The following is a 22,405-nucleotide window of genomic DNA, read 5'->3' on the forward strand; positions in this document are numbered from 1 at the left end:
GCGCCGGCGGCTGCCATGGGCACGGAAGGATCCGCCGCCCCTCCCTGCCCGCACCGCGCGGTCCGGTGGGGCGCAGCTCTGCGTGTGCGGTCAGAGCGCGGAGCCCGCATTGCTGCTCGGGTGGGTTTTGGAATGGCAGGATCTAGTTCTTAGGTACGGCAGGTGACCTGTAAAAATGTAGGTTTGGGTGAAGCTGGCTGTACAAACTCCATGCAGCATACTCTTCAAAATGAGTGATGCTCAGATGTAAGGATAACTTAGACTATGTGTAACAAATTGGAAGGAAGGAAAAAGCAAGTCTTAATGGGGCAGGAATAGCTGAAAAGTTTACAAATCACATCTCTGTGCATTTGAGGCTGTGGTCCAGTTGTGTTTGTAACAAAGACCAGTGGGAATTGTCACTGGGAGTCGGTGCCCTTCCAATGTAGGTGTGTTTAAGTGTTGGTGTGATGAACGCCATGCTGTTGTGGTTCAGAAAGGCAAGTAAGGACCACTGCCACAGGGGTGTGAGGATGTGTAAGATGCACAAAAGCAGTGCTGTTTGGTTAGCGAGGTGAGCAGATGGCTGCTGTCATGACCAAGGAGTGTTATTTAGCAGGCGTCCGTTAGTGCAGATGTTTGGGTCATTGTTCAGGGAACGGTTTACACAATGAGTGCCTTTATGAAAATACAAAAGAATTTTATATCCTGTTGAAATGACGGTTTTCATTGGCTGTTTTATTGCATGTATATCATCAAAGGCAATTTGAAGAATATTATCTCAAAGATTGCTGGTCACTGTATGCAGTGACTTGCACATGATTTTCTAAACAACTTTTACTTATAATATGCTAGCCTATGAAAGCCTATGGCTTAGGAGGAGTTAAAGTTATAGATTTTCACTGTGTCTTGTTTTTGTACATGGACAACACCATCAAATGTTTTTTCACTTTTTTCTTTCTTAAATATTGTATGAGTTTGATGCTTTTTAGGGATAGAGTATTTGTATTTTTCCTACTTCACAATAAAAATTGAGGGGATGAAGATTGGCTTAATGGCTGTTTATGAGGGTGGGTAGTGATAGGACAAGGGGGAATGGTCTTAAATTGAGATATGGGAGGTTTAGGTTAGATATTAGGAGGAAGTTTTTCACACAGAGGGTGGTGACACACTGGAACAGGTTGCCCAAGGAGGTTGTGGATGCCCCATCCCTGGAGGCATTCAAGGCCAGGCTGGATGTGGCTCTGGGCAGCCTGGTTGGAGGGTTGAAACTCAATGATCATTGTGGTCCTTTTCAACCCAGGCCATTCTATGATTCTATGGTTAATGCATAGCTTAGGTTTTTCTGAAGGCATTCAGTTTTGATCTGGTGAAATCGTATGAAATATAGGGTGTAACTATGTTACTAAGAGTTAGTTCTTGCTGGCCTTGTTGCCAATGCTTGAGCAAGCTGTGTCCATTTTGCAGTCCAGATGCTGTCCTCTGGTACCTGAGGGGCATTTCAATAGCTGTTGGAACTGACTTCACACTGGTTTGCCTCCAAACTTGGGTGGCTTGATTGAGGAGGAGTACTGGTGTAACTACGGGTAGGACAAGAAGAGGTAGCATGATGGGGAAGGCAGAGATGTTTGCGTTGCCTAATTGGCAATCTTAGCTCCTCTGCATCACTTAGAAACTGAGTCCACTTTCTAATAGCTTGCTCCTGGTTACGAAGGAAGCTTTGACCTCTTCCCAGCAATTTTTAAAAGGATGACAGCCTTTCACTGTGGAGTGAGATTTCTCCCCTCAGCTCAGTGGAAACAAAGGAAAGGTGATGTATCCTTGTACCTCTTATGGTTCAAAGGGTGTCTTTTGTGCAGTGTGAGTGGTTACTTGCTCGTGTAGATTGCTTCTTCAGTACAAATCCTGTATTTATTGCCTGTGGACTCTTTTGCTTACTGTGTCCAGCTTCTGGATTTCTCAGTGCCACTGGAATTGAGGATGTGTATGAAATGTCAGTGTGCCACAATGAGGAGTGCTGTGTAAGCAGATAAACATCTGTATATGAGGGCTTACAGCATTAAACCCAAGGAGATGAAGAAACTTTATTTTAGCATTGTGTGACTTCTGACTGTCAGTTTTTGGTAGTTGTCAAGAATTCACAGTGTGAACTTGTGAATGCTCATAGGAAGCTTTCCAAACCTTGAAGCATTATATGGAGTAGTTCACTCAAAGCTGAGCAAAACAGAGCAGGAAACAGAGCTGCAGAGGGTGGATTTTCTTTGAGTTGAAGATGTTGAAAATGTTCTAATTAATCATAAGTATGCTTTTCTTCTTGCTCTTTCTTCCTGGAGAGAGACAGTATTAAAACAGTATTAAAACAGAATTGTAGGGGTTGGAAGGGACCTCTAGAGATCATCGAGACCAACCCCCCTGCCAAAGCAGGTTCCCTACACCAGGTCGCACAGGTAGGCGTCCAGGCGAGACTTGAATATCTCCAGAGAAGGAGACTCCACAACCTCCCTGGGCAGCCTGTTCCAGTGCTCCGTCACCCTCACCACAAAGAAGTTCTTACGCACATTCGTGCGAAACTTCCTATGCTGCAGCTTACGTTTTTTGTTTGTTTGTTGTTGCTTTTTTTGTGGGAGAAAAAGGAAAGTGATGTATATATCTATGTATCTATGTCTATCCCTATTTCTTATTTTGGGCAAGTTATGCAAAATGGGAAATTCCTGAATACAGCTTAGAAATTCTATACAGTACTAATGCAGAGATGAAGTGGATGGCAAAACAGGAGGACACTGTAATATATTAAAGTGTGAGGATGCGGAAGGAGGTAATTTTTTTTCAATCCTTTTTTTCTCTCCCTCAAATTAATGGTGTGAGTAAATGAGGAGTGATGGTTGGATATTTCATTGCGCATTTCAGATTTTATCAGAAGGTATTTTAAAAGTCAGTGGCACAACTTTTTATGTGTTGTGTGACTGACTTAGTTTGGTTCCTTACGTGTATCACCATTCTTCTTTACACAGTAGCAGCAGTAATTCCTTCCATAGAAACACCCTGTGTGTTTTCCCTGTTAACAGTGTTCCATTTGAAAATCTGTGTCTATGTGTAACTTTGTTAACCTTCTAATAAAAGGTAAATAGTGTTCCATTTTTCAGCAGAAAGATTTTAGAAGCTCTGAAGTATGCAAAAGTGGAACTAAACTAATTACTGTCCAACATACCCTTAGTATCACTATTGCATTCTTGCTTTTATGAAAGCTAGCTAGTAACTGTTTGAACTTGTTCAATAAACACAACTTAGGTATGTATCTGTTTATTTAATATGGCTATTTCTGTGTATGAATTTGAAGTTTAGTATGAAGTGAAACAAGTCCACATTCTGAAAATCTGCAGCCTTTCTGTATGGAGCTCTATGCTCCTAAAGGCAGCAGTTATAATCTGTAATCTCAGGCACTGAACACTGATGGATGGAAGTCTACCAGCAGCTGTCACAAGCCTAAGACATCCTTGGCTGCAGAAGCCTGCTGACCTATCTCACACTGAGACACCAGCCTTCTTTTTTTTCTCCATTCTCCATTCCATTCAACAGGCTATGGGAAAATGCTTTCTTTGTACTTATTTAACATACTTTCTCTTCTCTGTAATTCAGGTGTGAAGAACAAAATAATAGTGAATCATTATTTCCAACATGTACCTGGAGTGACTGAGCAGTGACTGATTAGGCTGGTTTCTACTCAATTACAGCAGATCACTGTGGTGTGAAAAGAGCTATAACAAGAGTGGCAGCTGGGCTGGCAGTTCTGACTTGAAACATTTTTGCTGAGTTTAATGGTCTGCCTGTTTCAATGATAGTACCTTATTTTTTGGTTTATAATGTGATTGATTTTCTTAACAGTGAGGGAGATGACTCAGAAGTCTTTATTTCATAGTTTGAAAGCAAACTTGAGTAGTGCCTTGTAAAAACAGAGGGTGAAGATGGGGCGTGATGATAGCAGCTGAATTGTGTCAATATTTCTGAGATGTATGAGGTAATGGCATGGTTTATTTTGCTTAACAAAGTGAGAATATTCTACAGGACCACTTTTCACTGAAGTAGAATTCCTTGGTATTCCTTACTAATATGAGAATTGGCTCTGAGTTCATTAGCTTACACTGAGTATGTGAGACTGTACTGAAACATCCTTCCAGTGCATGTGGTAAGTATCACCAGTGGAGTGGTCTAAGTCACTCACTCATTTGTTGCAAATATGTTGATGCTGGTATTAAAAACAGCTATTTTTATTTTTTATAAACAGAATTTTTCCTGCCTTTTTTATCCAAGAAACAAAGCAGTGCTGAAATTAATTCAAAGACACTTAAAACTCTAAATTTAAGAAAAGAAATCCCAAACACAGAATCACAGAATTGTAGGGGTTGGAAGGGACCTCTAGAGATCATCGAGACCAACCCCCCTGCCAAAGCAGCTTCCCTACACCAGGTCGCACAGGTAGGCGTCCAGGCGAGACTTGAATATCTCCAGAGAAGGAGACTCCACAACCCCCCTGGGCAGCCTGTTCCAGTGCTCCGTCACCCTCACCACAAAGAAGTTCTTACGCACATTCGTGCGAAACTTCCTGTGCTGCAGCTTATGTCCGTTTCCCCTCGTCCTGTCTCCACGTACCACTGAAAAGAGACTGGCCTCACCACTATGGCCGCCACACCTCAGATATTTATAAACACCCAAACATTACAAGTGTTGTGATAACTGCTTTCTGCAATGTTCCTGTATTTCACACTTGGTAGTGCCTTTTGGTGCAATTCTGAGGACATCTGAGGCAGGACTCGAGGTTCAGTCTTGGTATGTGACTTGTAGGAGAGCAGGCACAGACACCACTAACAGCAAAATTCTATTCCATGCTTTTAGTGGATCCAGAAGTCTTGTTGAAAAACTTTTCATCAGAAGAGGATTAGATGGCTTAATCTATTAAGAAGACCCATCAAAATGCACCAATATCCAGAAAATCCGTTGTTTGGAGGGCTGTGTTACCACAGTTTGAATCTTGCAAGAAAAGTGAGCGAGAGGTAATTGTTTTCCACTGAGCTGAGCAACATCTTAAAACTTGAGCAAATCTTTGAGAAGGGATTTCATAATTCCTAAGGCAGAAGCATTGCTGCACAGAACTTAGTGCTGGAAGCTGCAACAAGGCTGCTAGTAGTAACACAGTGAGATTAGTGTTTCACAGGCCACTTAGCTGGAGTCCCAGGCTGTCCCATCAGTTTATTTACAAGGTGCTTGCTGTGATGAAGTTGTGACCACAGTCTTCGTTCCTTTTTCATTTCAGTTGTATGGAACCTAGTTGTTAGGTTATATGCAGGCACTATAGAAGCCAATTGCATTACTGATACAGAGCAGCTTCTTTTGGAATGTGTAGGAAGGTTTCCACTGGTGCTACTGAAATACAAGTTGCTGGTAGCAGAAGCCAATTAGTATTGACTAACTAATGCAGATATCCCAGTTAGTGTTATTTATCTGCACTTAGGCTCTAGATTGGCTTTCCTTTTGCTCTAAAAAGTGCTTTATGTAAGTGCTCTCTGCATGAAACTACCTGTATTCAGCTCATAAGTTTCAGACAAGATAACCATTTGTAGTGGTGTTTGTATTACATTTGGAATCTTTTCTGCTGTCGTATGAGTAGATCGTTTAATAGACTTGGAAAAGCATTTTGGAGTCCTTCAAAGAATGAATACATTGTCAAATTCCAAATGATGCAAGTGGTAAAATGCTATTGTTAGTTAAACTAATTCTCTTCTAGCTTATTTAGTTCTAGGTACATATTGTGTTTAACTGGTAAGAAATGCTGATTTATGATAAAATCTAACAAATAATTAATTCTCTTGCAGTGCAGCAGTAGCTGATACTGAAATCTATCACAGTGCAGAAAGATTTCTCCGGTCTTGTTCAGCATCTTCATCAATGACCTTGATGAGGGGATAGTGGCCACCCTCAGCAAGTTTGCTGATGATACGAAGTTGGGAGGATTGGCTGACACGCCTGAAAGCTGTGCTGCCATTCAGCGAGACCTGGACAGGCTGGAGAGCTGGGCAGTAAGAAACCGGATGAGGTTCAACAAAAGCAAGCGTAGGGTCTTACACCTAGGGAGGAAGAATTGCATGCACCAATACAGGCTGGGGGATGAGCTGCTGGAGAGGAGCTCTGCAGAGAGGGACCTGGGTGTCCTGGTGGACGACAGGTTGGCCATGAGCCAGCAGTGTGCCGTCGTGGCCAAAAAGGCCAATGGCATTCTGGGGTGCATTAAGAAGAGCGTGTCCAGCAGGTGGAGGGAGGTGATCCTCCCCCTCTACTCTGCCCTGGTAAGGCCTCATCTGGAGTGCTGTGTCCAGTTCTGGGCTCCCCAGTACAAAAAAGACAGGGATCTCTTGGAAAGAGTCCAGCGGAGGGCCACAAAGATGGCGAAGGGCCTGGAGCATCTCCCCTATGAAGAAAGGCTGAGTGAACCGGGTCTGTTTAGCCTTGAGAAAAGACGACTGAGAGGGGACCTGATCCAGGTTTATAAATATCTGAGATGTGGCGGCCATAGCGGTGAGGCCAGTCTCTTTTCAGTGGTACGTGGAGACAGGACGAGGGGAAACGGACATCAGCTGCAGCAGAGGAAGTTTCGCACCAATGTGCACAAGAACTTCTTCACGGTGAGGTGACGGAGCACTGGGACAGGCTGCCCAGGGGGGTTGTGGAGTCTCCTTCTCTGGAGATATTCAAGTCTCGCCTGGACGCCTACCTGTGCGACCTGGTGTAGGGAACCTGCTTTGGCAGGGGGTTGGTCTCGATGATCTCTGAGGTCCCTTCCAACCCCTACAATTCTGTGATTCTGTGATTCTGTGATCTGGATACCATTATGGAAGGAGTGCTTTAGCCATTGGAACGCTCCATACTTGCCTGGTGTCGGTGATGTTGTGTTGCTAATTTGTGCCAATGTATTTGAAATGTCAACGTCTTCAATCTCTAGTGGGGTTCTCCTTGCTCCAGGTCCCTGGGACAGTTAAATTGGTGAATATAGCCTGGACACGATGTCCAGATGGGAAGAACAGCTGTGAGATAGCTGTGGTACCCCTTCACCTGCTGCATGCTCAGCACTTTGGCATCCTGAAGGAGTTTTTTTTTAGTTCATTTGTTTTCTCCCAGCGTCGTGATGAATTTCATGTATTAGCAGTAGCAACACAGCATGGGAATGAAACTGGGTCTCTTTCTCCCTTTGCATAAATTCACAATTTAAGCAACTTCCATACACCGGAGCTTAAAATTAAAAAGCAGTCTGACTTGATGCAAACAAAGCTACTTTCCCACATTTGTTGAATAAATATTGGCCCATCTTCAGCAAGATGTATTCACTTTTGACTCTGCTTTTCTACTTTTTCTACTTTTTTTTTTCCTACTTTTTTCTTCCACTGCTTTTCTTTGCTCTGTCCAGTGAAATGTGAACAGGAAGAAGCTAAGTTTTTTTGTAGTTATTCTTTATGGAGTTTGAGTGATAATGGAGTTGATTCAGATGCACTTTTGAAGGAACAGTTAGTATCTGCTTCTACCACCTCCCGTACTTGTCAATGAAGAAGTAACAGTTCTGATAGTTTCAATGACACTTAGAAATAATGGCTTTAGAACTGGGGATAGCACTGTGAATTTCAGATCACCATCACTTGTAGCAGGTGGCTTGTGTCTTGATTTCAGTTTTCTTCATATCAGTGCAGTGTGTTTAGTGAAATCTATTCTGGGTTTGCACAGTAACTGGATATGTTGTTAAACTCCCTTTATTGGACAGTAGTATTTCTAGGTTAATTGTTTGTCAGCTCTATTTTATTGAGCTGTACTTGCCAGCAGGGCTGCATGTTTCTTTAGTGACGACCTGACATTGTTGGAGCTTGCTAAAACAATGTCATGCCTACAGAGCTTTTAGAGCTGTTTTCTAAAGATGCTTTGTTCAGTGCATTTGTTACTGACAAATAGTCGGGAGTCTTTTCTCTTCTCTATAGGGATTGCATGAATAGAGAACAAATGGAAAGGCCGTGTCTATTTGTGTGCTTTAGGAGAATCCTCCAGCATACAGGATTTGGAAGTAAAAATGCTACCACTTCTATTAAATGTGACCACAGGGCTTGAGTTTTTCAGTTAAACTGAGCATAAGCAGTCATGCTAGTGCTTGCTGTGTATGAAGGCTGCCATGAACGTTGCTGTATGAGACCTTTCTACTGGAAAAATGCTAATTTAGGCAATGTTAATTAGCTTCTGGGGTTTCCCGCTTCCTACATGTGGCAGAAGTCTTGCCACAAGGAACTGTAGGTTATGGAAAGCTGCCAGACTGTTACCTGGTTGTCAATTGTTCTTACTGAACTAGAGAGGAGCAGGATTGTCAGGCTCCAGTGGGCAGCAGTTCACAATGCATGTTCCAGCACTTCTAGCTTAACACTGCTCTGTACAAGGTTAACTACCAACATGAAGTGATTGAGGATACGCTTCTTGCTGATGCAGCTTCTGAGGATGTGCAGATAGCTCAGCCAAGCAGGGCTTGTCAAACTCAACATCAGTTCTGAGATGTCACTTATGCACTAGGATAAGTAGGTCTGTTGGCGAGAAGTAACAAAGATAATCAATTAATACTGTTAATATCCATCTAAATAGTTGTTCACAAATGTAAGTACTGCGAGAAAGCAATGCTATGAATAAGGCATGACTGTGGAGCGAGTGGGTGTTTTTCTCTAGTAGGAGAGGGCTTTTCTAAGTATGGAAAAGAGGCGTGATTGGATTTTTGAATATCACAGTTGTGGAACAATTTGCCATTGCTTCAGTCAGTGCTGCTCTGTGCCCTCCCCACGCCCTGCTTGCAGCCCAGACAGTGCCCATGGCACACCATGTTCAGCTGGTGCTGGGCAGTGGATGTGTGTTCAGAGCCAGGCCAGGCTGCCAGCAGGAAGAGCTGGGCACAGACATAAAGCATATTAGCCCACAGAAAGTGGTGGTGAAAGTTGGTGGGCAGAGGAGGTTGTGGGCTGATGTGATACCCTGAGACATTTAAACTCGTATGAAATGGCCTTTCTCTCCACATTATATGATATGAGAAGACCTGTGTACACTTAAGATGTGGTCACTTCTTTCTTCTGCAAAGGCAGAACAAATCTTCCAGAAGACACAGTGATGCATTTTGTTACTTCTGGTGGGAGCCCATTCCCTATATAAAGGAATCTTTGCTCTAAGGGAGATCTGAGCAGGTGATGACGTCCATGGGATGAGAACTGTCTCCTTGGTTTAAAGTGTTCTTAAGTTACTGTGCACTATGGTTTGAAATTGCAAGACATCTTTTTTTGTGTACTTCCAAAGTTCAAATGCTTTAATTTTAAGAGATGTGAATATTCCTAATCATTTCTCATAATGTATGGGTAATTCAAGACAGCAGATTCATCCCTCTTAAATGGCCTTGCAGCGGTTTTGTTGGAAGATGTTTCAGAGCTTGATGTTTAGAGGGCTGGATAAAATAGCATTATAATGAAGTTATGACCTGTTTTATTTTGGGGCAGTATATAATATAAGCTGTTTATGTGCAAGATGTCAGTGTAACCGGAACAGGGAAACAGGAGGGGTGAGCAGAAAGCTAAAAACAAAACAGCCATGTGGAGTATGGGCAGCGATGTCTCCACATCTGAGTGACGAATGTGGTAGCTTCTGGTTCTTTGCCTTGCTCTGGTCAGGCATCTCAGCCTGGAACAATCACAGCCCATAGGATCCAAGCCTTGCACTTCAGGGTTGCTATTATTTTCCCTCTTTTGTTCCTGAGACTGTCTCAGACTTCCTTCAGAGTCTGTTCCAAACTGTCTCGAGTACTGAAGAGCTGCATACCCTTTTCTCAGCTGATGGAAGCATACAGGCTTACTGATGGAAGTTCTATTCTCAAGGATTCACTTGACAGAGTGTAGGGAGCTCCGTGAGGCTGGAGACTTCATTTGTTCAAACTGAAGCTGCTGTCTGCCAAAAAAGCCAGCATGGTTTGCTGAGGACCTCATTTCCTTTTAAGCAATAATCACTGCAGAGACTTGTAGGTAATTGCTCTTTATAAACCTTTCATCTCCCTTTTCGGGAATTTGTAAACGTCTGACTCTTATGTTTCCTGAGTCAGTTTCATCATTAAAATAACCTTCCACATGTACAAGGAACCAACCTAGCTAATAGTCTTCATGGCAGCACTGTTTGTTGGTGGGGTTCTGTGTGAATGAGCTTTCTCTGTACCTGCTGTAATAATTGTGTGTTGTTCATCTAGTTAAATGTCATCTGAATTACATAGTGCTTGCTGCTGTGCTTCCTGCAGCAATAACAACTCTGGAGTTAGCTTGTTTTAGTGCTGGCTGCTTCTGTACTTAAGAGCTGATGCAGAAATTTACAGCCAATATCAATCTTGCTGTTAAGAGATGTCATGTGCCTCCAGGACCTTAACATGCACGCGCAGTTTCACTGAAGGCAGTGTCTGAACCCTTAATTCAAGTAGATTTTCTTGATTGATTTTTCCTTCCGCTGTTCCAGAGAACCTGACCTTTTGAACGTGTTAGTGGAAACCAAACCTGCTTGGTGAGAGGAGTTCAAGTCCTTAACGCTCAATTACCCAGCCCCTCGGTGGTTCGGATGTCTGTGACTGGCTCTCTTTCTGCTTGCTCTTGCAAACTTACAAAAGCACTGACATGAAGCAGTGCTCATGCTTCGGCTCTTGCATGTGAGAATATTTCAAGGTTTTTCTTTTTAAACTGTGGAAGGGACAGTTGTAGGTGAGTGCTGGCGAGGAAAGTACTGTTACCTTGTCACTCTGGAAACAGGACCACCTGTGCCTCAAGGAGATCTTGTTCTCTATGACATGAGGAGTTGGAAGGTGAAGTTAATCTCTGTGCTGTCGATCTTGTAACAAACAAAACAAAATCCCACCTCAGTGAAGGAATAGAAATGGATGATTTAGAAATGGTAAAGCTGTACTCAAATGCCTCTTGCCAGTGTGCACTTGTTTCTCGCCGAGGTAACTTTTTTGCCTTTGTTACTGGTAATCTTTTTATCTTCAAGGATGGTTCAATAGAGGAAAACATGGCTTTATAAAATGTATTGGGGATGGATATAGGGATAATGGTAGCTTACGGTGTTGTTACAGAAAAATTACCCATTAATAAGTGAAGTAAATATATCAGAACACAGTTAATGAGTTTCTCAGCTTGCTGCTTGCTACTTTTCATGCAGATGTTATAAGAAAAAAACTCATCTCTGGCACTTTTTTAGTAGCACAAGAATGAGATAAGGTATGCAAGGGACATAAATTTTTCCAAATTGTACAATGGTTGCCTTTAAAAGAAATCTCTGCGTTTCTGCCAGGGAGCAGGGCTGGTCTTTAAGCTCTACTGATGTGTATCCAAACTCGTTCAACAGTGTCAGTCCCAGTTTGCTCTGCAATGTAACTTGAAACATAACTTACGTGAATTAAGTTGCAGATATCAAGGAGACAGATCTTTGTAATGTTTGTACACCTGTTTAAACATGAAACCCTGTAGGTAGGCAAGGTGTGCATAGTTCACAGCTGTTGCTTTAGGAAATACTGGTTTATTATTTAGTTTTCTGCATATGCTCCACTCCTTTCCCTGCCACAGCCTGCCTGAGCTGCAGACCTGGAGTGCCTGGCACCCAGCTCCCAGAGTTGCTTTGAAGATGAGATGGCAGTGTTGGGGCTGGTCAAAGGGCTAACATCTGTATACTTGTCCTTAGTAACCAAAAATGTGCTCCAAATGAGCTGGTAACAGCTGAAAGTGTACCTCTAATTAGTCATACCTATTTTATTTTAAGCATCTGCCATGTTACTTAAGTAACAAAGTCCATGGATATAAGGATTTAATACATATTAAGTTCACTCAAAAATGCCTCATTGTGTTGATGTTAGCATAATCATTAGAATAAGAGCATGGTTTGGAGCAGTCAGATGCAGAAGTTGATAAATGGTAGAATGTTATAAATGTTTTGATTTGATTACAATTGCATGAGTTTTGGCTCTTAATTCAATTATAAATTCTGTGAGCATATAATTTAGAAATAAAAATGTGTTCCAGCATTACATTATTCTGTTCCACTAGCTTGGTGGCCCGTAGAGCATTATATGTAGTTGTAATGTATCTTTGAAATCTGCAAACTCTTATTATTGTTATTTTTTTCTTTAGTCCTGCTTGGGGGATTCACTTCTGGGGTAGATCTGAACTGTTCACTTGATTAAAAAATGAGTTAAAGATGCAAGGCACTACTGAAATTTGTTTAATTATGTTCTGTATTACAGGAAAGGTATTACACTTGAGATTATGTGCATGTAACTTCAAATGAAGAAAAAAACAACTTGGAAGTAATGAATAGCATTCAAAGAAATAAATTCTCTTCATTTATATAACAGATGTTCTACTTAATCTTTTAAATGCGGATGTGTGTTTTTATTCAGTTGATTTTGTTGGTGTAAGCTATGTGGAAGCCTGATCCCCTGAGATTTCTGTAAAATATCACTTTGGGTATTGAGTACTGAGTAGTAGCAAAAGGAATCTATACCCTGTAGTGTTATAAATGTTCTTACAGTCTTTTTTTTTTTTCTTTTCCTTTTAGAGATCCAGTTCAAGTAATAACTGCTTTGCATCAGATCTAGCAGACATCTCTAATTGCTTAACAAGGGATCTGTATGAAATGGAAATACAACTCCCACAGTCAAATAAGATGGGGCCTTGATTGGTTGTATTTCATCACACCTGCACTAATTCTACTCTGGTTTCCAAAATGGGGCTTCATGTAACAAATTGTGCTATCTTATCTCTTATAACTGTTTTGTTCTGGAAGGTGCAGCAGTCATTAAATGGCTTAGAAGTGCAGACAAGGAAAGACAAGAGGGAGAGGAAAATGATTAAAGTATGGAGAGTGCAGTTATCTAACCTTATATGTATGAAGATAACGAAGACAACTCTACTAAACTTAATTGTCTGATCAAGGTTGTAGTAAGAGTTTTGTTCATAGCAATCAGTTGTGAAAGACAGAACAGGTAGACAGCGTATTTCATTTTATTATTTCATGATTTGTGATAGATAGTGTTGTGGCTTGCAATTAGTTTGAAAGGCTGAAAGGTGGAAGATAACTGGAAAAACTTTTCTCAGAGAGGAGCGGGCTTAATAGAAAGGTGCTCTTGACTTGGGAAACTTCAATAATCATAAAGTCACCAAGGTTGGAAAATACCTCTAGAGTCATCCAGTCCAACCATCCACCTGTCACCAATATTTCCCACTAAGCCATCTCCCTCAGTACAATATCTAAACATTTCTTGAACACCTCCAGGGTTAGTGACTCCACCACTTCCCCAGGCAGCCCATTCCAGCAGGTAAACAAGTTTCCTTTCCTTGAAAGGAGGAGTACTGATGAGCTGTCTATTCCCTGGGAACATAAGCTGCCTTTATTAAAATAGTAAAATAAAAACCCAAGAACATTTAGTACAGTTTGTCTGATTCTTGCAGCGCTTATGTTCAGTGTCTTGGAGGAAGACAGCTTTAGCATAACTGCAAGCACTTGGTTCTTAAGGTTCTGGCTCATTTTAATGCCCGGTGCATAAATGAGGGGAGTAATACAGTGCAAAATATGTCAGAGCTGCTTTTTTAACTGTAAAAATTATTCTTTTCATTTATGGGAATGTTGTGTGCTACTTGGATAAACTGTGCCTCTCATACTGCTCAGATAGCACAAGAGAACTCGTGCATCTGAACCTGTATGAAGAAAGCATAGATCCCTTATGTCAATATTATGTTCAGAGGAAAGGCTTGCATGTAGTAGTCTTACTCTCTGCAGCTAGTTTTGGTTACTTGACAACTTGGAGGTGGCTTATATAACTCATTGACAATTGTGTGATTGAATCTTCTTGTCAGCGTGGACACTTTTCCTGAAAATGTATTCACATTTTTCATAATAGCCATTGCTGGATTTGATGTGAAGACAAGAAATTATGTATCTTAGAGACTGGTTAGTGTTTGTAGAAAACAGGAAGTAGTATTGTGAAACTGTGGATGGTTATTATGGAGAATTGTTCATAACTGAACCTAGGTTCTGAGCTAGGAGAGGAGGCAGCTCAAAAATGTCACTGTCCAATTCTGATTCTGACTATGTTTAACTCAGCCTACCCCAGTATTTAAGATTCATGCACTGAATGAGGGGTAAACACTTACATGATTTAACCTGAGCTCATGGTGCTGCTGCTCATAGTACTGGAGTTTGGACACACATCAAGTTATAGGGTGGTTCTCCTAGTCGTTGAGGTTGTAGTGATGTTTTGCTCTTCGCCTTCTGGATCTGTGTATTACCTCTTGTTCTGTACGGCCCTTCATTGTAATACAGATAGCTGAATTCCTTCATTTTGTACATGTCTTTACTGTATGATCTTCAAATCATTTTCTAACAGTGGCTTTAGAAGCCTTCTTCAAATTTGCCTTAATGTTCAAATGAAGGATTAAAATAAAAATCTTCTAACCTGCAGCACAGCCAAGTACAGTGTGGTGACTTTTCTACCTCGATTCCTGTATGAGCAGATAAGAAAAGCTGCAAATGCATTCTTCCTCTTCATTGCCTTACTGCAGGTATAGTTTCATTGTTTTACGTTCATTTATTAAATAGCTGAATGTAGCTACAGTTATTTGAATGTTCGTGGTCAACTGCAAAGAAGTTCTCAAATGTACGTTAAGTAGTAACATTGATGAGATATGTACTTAATAACTGAAATTAGAGGGTATTTGAGCTGTTTTTTCCAATAGCTCAAATACCCAACATTCCAAAAATCAAGCTAGTTATGTTATTAATATAATAATATCACAAAATATGGAACTACTGACCATATTGTGAAAAACATGCATAGATTCTTGTGAATGTGCCGATATTTTAAATAGTACAGATATTCACCCTGAATCAGTGGTATTCATCAGCTGAATGCTTTTCTTATTAAGAAGAAGTAAAACAAAAGGCCTGTACAGCAGCATAATCATATACATTCATAGCAGTAGCTTCTTCAGGTTGGTTGGGAGCTTAGGCTGGTGTGTCCGCTGAACTTAAATGGCAATCATGTACAAATCAGAATTTAAGCTCTAACTCTTTTTCTGCTGGTAACTTTGCATTGAACGCTAAATTTGCTAGAAACTTATTTTTAAAATAAAATGAGCATCTCTTTTCCTTTCTGTTCACAGCAAATTCCAGATGTCTCTCCGACAGGAAGATATACCACCTTGGTGCCATTGCTATTTATTTTGACAGTTGCTGGCATCAAAGAAATCATAGAAGACTATGTGAGTATGGATTATTATGTGGGAAATCTACGCTAGAAACAAATGGTGCTTCAAAAAGCCATGTGGTACCATAAAGCTTTGCATCTCTGAAGTCTATTTAGCCATTACTGAGCAGTGGCTATGTACTTTCAAAGATGCTGACTCTACAGGAATTTCTGTAGCGCACAGAGATAAGTAAATAATTTTCTGGTACAGCTTAAATGGTGAACAAAGAAGTTGTATGGAAACAAGTTGGTGTAAAACAGAACACTTATTTGTACTTATTCAAGTTTATCTACTGGTGCTTTCATTAGGAAAGCCTGGCTTGAGCAGGAACTGTAGAAGTCCTTACAGATACGTGGCCTTTTTAGTAGGTCTTGAAAACTGGAGATCAAAATCATTAAAAATGTAAAATTATCTTCAAGGCAGACCAAAAGAAAATCTGGATACTGTTTATAATGACAACATGTTTATACTTTGCAAGATTCTGATTAATAATTTAACTTAGAAAACATTTTAAACACACAGTACATATACCACGTATACTCCAACTGTCATCTAAATATGCTGTAGCTTTCCATTCCCTTATTTTCCTTTCAAAAAACAATTTTGGAGACTTGAGCTTTCTGCTGTTGGTCCATGTTTGTGTCTGATTGCCAGCATGGAGATTGGTGCTTTAAAGTTGTATTATTTTGTTTGTAAACCATTTGGACTTAGGTGATCGGTGTGACTTTTTTCAAAACATACAGACAAGAAAGACCCAGTGTATCTTCTTGTGGCATGTCATGTTTCTAGCTTTAACGTTTTTGGAATCCTTCATGAAATGAGCTGTAATGAAACATTTTTCTTGCAGAAAAGACATAAGGCAGACAGTGCAGTGAACAAAAAGAAAACAGTAGGTAAGAATAACAAATCTTAAATATTTGAAGTGCAAATAGTGAATACCAGACTACTTTTTTTTATATATAGACTTGTGTTACTGAAAGTGGTGGCAAGTACATGTCTTTTTGGAGTCAGTAGTCACTGGTGTGTCAGGACTGCACCTTACAGAATGTTTGATGCTGACTGTGTGACCCCTGGGGGTGAGAGGTTAGGGGTAAGCTTTTGGAATTTAAAAGCTGATTTAATTTCAGGGTTGTTTGAAGTCATGCAGTTCTCAGCTCCTGCATGAAAGCAGAGCAGTTTTCTCCTCCAGAATACTTCCTTGACTGTTCAAAATCCATATATATATATGTGTGTGTATATGCTATCCTTAAAATATAGGAAGAACTTTGGGTATTCTGTGGATGTGCTTTCTTTGAGGTGTCAGCAAAAGAAAAGAATAACAGACTTCCCATAAATGCCTATGTTTACCCCTAACATATTGAAACTGCTTGACACTGATTACCTCAAGACATCATTTTGATTTTCTTTTCCCTTAACTGAAAAGTTGTGCAGAAAATAGTAAGGATTTATTGATTGCTACCCCACAGCCACTCTGCAATCACGGGATCTTGGTGTTCTCAGATGTTCCATGGTGGAGCTCTATAGGTGAAACTGAAAACAAAGCGACTTGAATTTTCAGTAGAGCATCTTTCTTCCAAAGTGATTGGACTTGGTGATCTTAAGAAGCTTTTCCAGTCTAAATGATTCTGTTGCTATGATTCTATATGTAGTTTAAGTGTCAAAAAGCTAAAGAAACACTTAGTGGAACATGAGGATCAAAACAGCATGCTAAATCCATGCTTCAGTTAACAGGCAAAATATATGCAGAAATATTTTCAGTGTGTTTTTCCTTAGTGCTTGAGAGGTTATATTGGTCATTGAGATTGCATATTAATGAACATCAAAGAAAGCTTTGCTTTATCAGTTCCTTAAGGTATTTTTTTTCCTGCAAATTTGAGAAGATGTTGCAGGTGCAATTATTAATCCTGAGAAAAACCTGCAGTTATCTAGCTGTAGTACAACAGAACTTGCTATGGATAACATCAGAGGCTGCACTTTCCAAGGCCATATAGGCAGTTCAGTCTAATCCATTTGTCGTTAGAGAACATGTGCTAACGAACACTTAAGAGGAACCTTTTCATAGTAATTGTGGAGAGAGAGCCTCAAGAACACAAGATACTATTATGGATCTAACTGGAACATAGCAATTGAAAAGCAATTGTTTTGTGTAGTTCAACTTGCATTTTTTGCTTTTATATTCTAAATACAGTTTTCAGAATAACTGCCTGAAACTGTCATCATTTTTTTTAAGAGGAAGGTTAGAAAGGCACATTTATGAGAGTGTCGTAAGAGTGAAAAAATGCATTATAAGTACGAAAAGCTTCTTTACGTTCAGAGTGGAATTAAGGCATTTTAAATTTAGGTTAGTGCTTTTAGATACTTAGACTACTCATACAGCTGAGTGAGGTCTAGGCTGTGCCATCAGTATAGAGAGCAGTTGTGCTTACCCTCAAGCAGACGTCCACTGTCTGCTTAGCTATGTTCTGAACTCCACCTGTAGTGACCAGATGCTTGCTTCATTAACGTGCATATAGACTTTGCATTTATCTCTGTTTAGCTTTTGATCTTTTGATCTTCATTTTGTAGCTTCAAAACATGTTTCCTGTTTTCAGTTTCCCATAGACTATGTTAACTTGGTTTACAGAGTGAGTTTGGTATGTATGAATTAAATTGCCTTTGGAAGAAACCCTACTGAAAGTTGTTCAAGTGAGCATCTGCAACTACGCTAGGAGCTGAAGTGTGTTGGGCTTGGAGCCAGTGTATGGAAATTATATTCGATCTAGGGAACAGACCATGTTCTGTGCTGATAATTGTTTCAAAATTTGTCTGATTCTTGGGTATTCATTCTGATCTAAGTTTACATTTTCTTTTCAGTTCTAAGAAATGGGATGTGGCAGGACATTGTGTGGAAAGAGGTAAATATAATTAGGGATGGGGTAGAGAGTGGAGAAATTGTTCAAGAATTTTTCTTGCTTGAACAAAGAGGGAGGCCTAGAGTCAATATGTCCTATGGGTGCCCTGTGACGTAAGGTGGGAGGGGTCCTTTCTGCTGTAATGGTGAAAATTGCCTTGAGCAAAGCCTCTAGATGCTGATCTTTATATCTTAGTATTATGTGTCAACCAAATGTTGCAAAACTGTTGTATTCTTGCTAGACAGTTAATATGTTCTGGTGTATAAATAGTGTTTTCTTTTCAGACCATGTCTAGAAGAGTCACTTTCACTGCAACGCTCTACTTCTCTTAGGATTCTAACAGGCTTATTTTTGTTCCTGTGCTAAAATGTTCTTATGTTTTGAGGCTAATTGTTTACTTAAGTAAGGAACACAAGACCTACTGCCACGTTCAGCACACTTGAATGCAGGTTATATTGAAACTTACTTCTGGGACAAACTGAGATTTATTTATAGAACTTTCTAAAGTCCCTCAGCAGGCACTGACGTAATTTCGGCTGTTAACTCCTCTTAAAGACAAAATGAGTTCTGTTAACTAACAGATGAAGGTGAATTACAGTCTTCCATAACCTCAGAGAAATGAGACTTACCTCAGGAGACCTAAATGCAATCCTGCTGAAGTGTTAGAATGTAGCAGAAACTAAAGATCTCTGGGGATTCTGAGGCTTCTTGGTTATGGTTATTTATGCTGTTCCACATCCTGTTTGAAGTGAAGACAATGAACTCAAAGATAATATTTGAAGCTGAGCCTGGAATATATATATATATATTTTTTGAGAAGACTCTTTGTCTTCTCAAATATTTCTTCAATTGGTCTGTATCTTGCATATTGTCTATGCTGCATATGTTGTTAAGGAATAACTGTGCTAGCAATGTATTTACTTTAAGACAGATTTCTGATACTTCTTGAGCTTACCAAGCAAGGGAATTTGTTTTCAGTGGGATCCAAATAAGACTAATGAATCTGCCTGTTCAATCATGCCATCTGTTTCATTTTTAATAAATTTGTATGTTCAATTATTTGAAGCACGTTTTGGACTGTAAGCAGTACGTGGGATGCTCAAAACATTAGGCAGTTCTGGCTTACTGTCTTGAGAGAGTTGCATGGGGTTTTGTAGAAGGACAGAGTATATGTAATTCCTGTAACAGGTGCTGGAAACTCTTAATTCTTCAGTACTCCAGAAGTTATAGCTTTGCAAATCTCAAGTTACTGTAGGTCAGAAAAAAACTAGTTGATTGCTATCTATCTGTAGAGACAAAGCTTCTTGTTAGTGACTGTTAGAAGCAGTGCATCTATTTAGTGTTAAGGGAAGGTAGTGATGCCTGAGTGGGTAAGTAATATGGAGAAAAAATTTAAGAAACTCACTCTTATTGAATTTGATCTTCTTCAAGTATCAAAGGTACTTTTTAACCAGGGAAAATCTTTCTGTAAGTTAGATTAGACTGCATTTAAATGAAAAAAAAAATTACAGATATGGATAACAGCTGAATTATAGAAGAAAATCATTTCTACTAAAAGTTGCTGCACAAGTTCATACTGTCCTATTGTGTATTCTGCACAGACAAATATATATGTATATATGTGTGTATATATATAGCTTATTTTGCCTTCAAGAAACAGGAAGCTTTGATACTAGATCTATAATCTTGCAGTGAAAAGTACTCTGACTTCAGTAGAACTGTCTGTAGTTGTTTTGTGCATGATTATGTTCTGTTGGGTGAAGGACAATAACAAACTAACATTGCAGACAAGCAAACTGTTTGTTTTTCTCTTCCATGCTACTGCACCCCTGCCCCTGATTCAACAGGTAGCAGTAGGCGATATTGTGAAGGTCACCAATGGGCAACATCTTCCAGCAGACATGATCATTATATCTTCCAGGTATCCTGTTTGGGTGTGGAAGTATCTGATGAACTGAGGTGCAGAGGACTCTAAACTCTGTATTTACTATTAATAAAAACAGACATCAGATGACACTACGTCTTCTCCACATCTTAAATTAAGATTTCAGCAATGTTAAAGCATGCTTTACCAGGCAGTGATTTTTTTAGCATTGCTGATACGTTTGTAAGAAAGAAGGCTTCTTTAAGACTTTGGTAGTATTGTGAGCTTGTATACAAAGTCTGTCACTGGGTTTCGAAGATGGAAGATGTGTTGCACAAGCTTGATGCAGTCGTTTGTTTCTTGGCTTTTTGAGGATCCCCTTCATTTAATCAAGGAAGCTTAAGTTTTCTTCCAAATCATTCCGCTGAACTTCCAGCATATTTTCCTGCCACTCAAAGATTTCTTCTAAAGCTTTTCAAACAGTAATTTCAGAAGGCTAGCCCAGATGGCTTTTAAGTAGCTAGCCTGCAGCATAGGTTCTGGGCTTCGTTTGTGTGCTTGTTGCCTTCAGGTTGTTGAACACAAAGCTGTGTTGAATTATCTCTAGTATGGCAGCAGCAGTAAACTGAGTACCATTCTTTTTCCCTTGTGGGAGATAGCACAACTTTTATGATACAGTGGAAGGCTGGTTGTTAGTTCATAGAAGCATTTCGCTGGTACTCAGAAATGGGAAGCTCAATCTCTTCAAATTATGTTATGTGATCAAGGATAGAGGTACCTTCATTCCATGGTTTACAATGTTGTATTTTTGAAACAAAACTATTTTTTATAATAAGCAGTTTTCAACCTTCACATGCAATTAATTAGGCTACTCTCAGTAACTTTCTGTTTTGGTGTTGAGAAGTACTTGTTCTGCTTGAACTTCTTATCATACTATACTAAAAAACAACCAAAAATCTTTCTGATTTATGCCTTAACTTGCATGGGTCAGCTTTTTGATCTATTATTCTACTAACCTGCTGTCATTGCTAATCATGTAACTGAAGAATTAGAGCCAAAGTATTTGAATTTTAAGAGAAGCTTTGCTTGAAATAAATAGCAGAACTGCTATAGTGAATGCTGTACAATTGGTATTATTTTCATAATTTTCTGAATGACAATGCTAAGTGTCCTCAGTTCACCAGAAGGCTTTGCATGCTCTGAATGGGTGGGATTTTTTGCTTTGTGTTAATGTGTTAATTTTTTTGTCTGAACTGATTGTCAGAGTTGAAATAAGCAATTGTTTACCTCCTTCTTTCTTTGCCTCAAAGGAGAAAGGTGACGTAAAATGAAGTTTGCATACAGAATAAGTTTTCATGGAGGAAAAATAAAAAGTAATTTGAATCCAAACACAGCTTTGTATGGAAACATTTTTACATTTCTGTGAAAATGTACATTTACAAGGAACTGCATTTTAAGAGTTTTAAGAGTTCTCCCTGAGTTAACAACCTCAGCTGTAGTGGGTGAATTGTTTCTAACAAGTAAAATTGGAGTTGCATTGAAAATACACTGTGACTTTATTGAGTTTGGACTCAGTTTGCCCACATAGGAGGAGAGAAAGAACAAATGCTGCACCTTTCTTCTTGAAGAAATAATTAATGGAGTGAAAAATCTACTTTCTTACTGTTATATATATGTGCCTTTTTTGTAACAAAGCTTTTCCTAAACAGCGTTTGTTACTGACTCCTGTTGGTTAAGTACGTTTAGATAAGTAATTGTTTATTTTGGAAAGCAAATAACAACATCTCAAAAGTAGGAAAAGTGATAGACTAGAGGCATATGTGATTATGTGATATATGTGATCTGACACGCCTGAATGCTGTGCTGCCATTCAGCGAGACCTGGACAGGCTGGAGAGCTGGGCAGTAAGAAACCGGATGAGGTTCAACAAAACGCAAGTGTAGGGTCTTACACCTAGGGAGGAATAATTGCATGCACCAATACAGGCTGGGGGATGAGCTGCTGGAGAGGAGCTCTGCAGAGAGGGACCTGGGCGTCCTGGTGGACAACAGGTTGGCCATGAGCCAGCAGTGTGCCGTCGTGGCCAAAAAGGCCATGGCATTCTGGGGTGCATTAAGAAGAGCGTGTCCAGCAGGTCGAGGGAGGTGATCCTCCCCCTCTACTCTGCCCTGGTAAGGCCTCATCTGGAGTACTGTGTCCAGTTCTGGGCTCCCCAGTACAAAAAGACAGGGATCTCTTGGAAAGAGTCCAGCGGAGGGCCACAAAGATGGTGAAGGGCCTGGAGCATCTCCCCTATGAAGAAAGGCTGAGTGAACTGGGTCTGTTAGCCTTGAGAAAGACGACTGAGA

General features: G+C 40.0%; 1 protein-coding gene across 1 annotated transcript in view; it reads left to right on the plus strand.

The window, feature by feature from the left end:
• ATP8A2 (ATPase phospholipid transporting 8A2) overlaps positions 1 to 22,405 on the plus strand; it is a 108,175-nt gene that overhangs the window by 26,655 nt on the left and 59,115 nt on the right. The window contains exons 5-9 of the mRNA XM_031552093.1: positions 14,519 to 14,618; positions 15,219 to 15,317; positions 16,150 to 16,195; positions 18,156 to 18,196; positions 20,041 to 20,114. Of these exons, the coding sequence (XP_031407953.1) occupies positions 14,519 to 14,618; positions 15,219 to 15,317; positions 16,150 to 16,195; positions 18,156 to 18,196; positions 20,041 to 20,114 (360 nt within the window). The remainder of the gene's footprint in view (positions 1 to 14,518; positions 14,619 to 15,218; positions 15,318 to 16,149; positions 16,196 to 18,155; positions 18,197 to 20,040; positions 20,115 to 22,405) is intronic.

This window comes from Meleagris gallopavo, chromosome 1 (genome assembly GCF_000146605.3).
Source record: "Meleagris gallopavo isolate NT-WF06-2002-E0010 breed Aviagen turkey brand Nicholas breeding stock chromosome 1, Turkey_5.1, whole genome shotgun sequence".
NCBI lineage: Eukaryota > Metazoa > Chordata > Aves > Galliformes > Phasianidae > Meleagris > Meleagris gallopavo.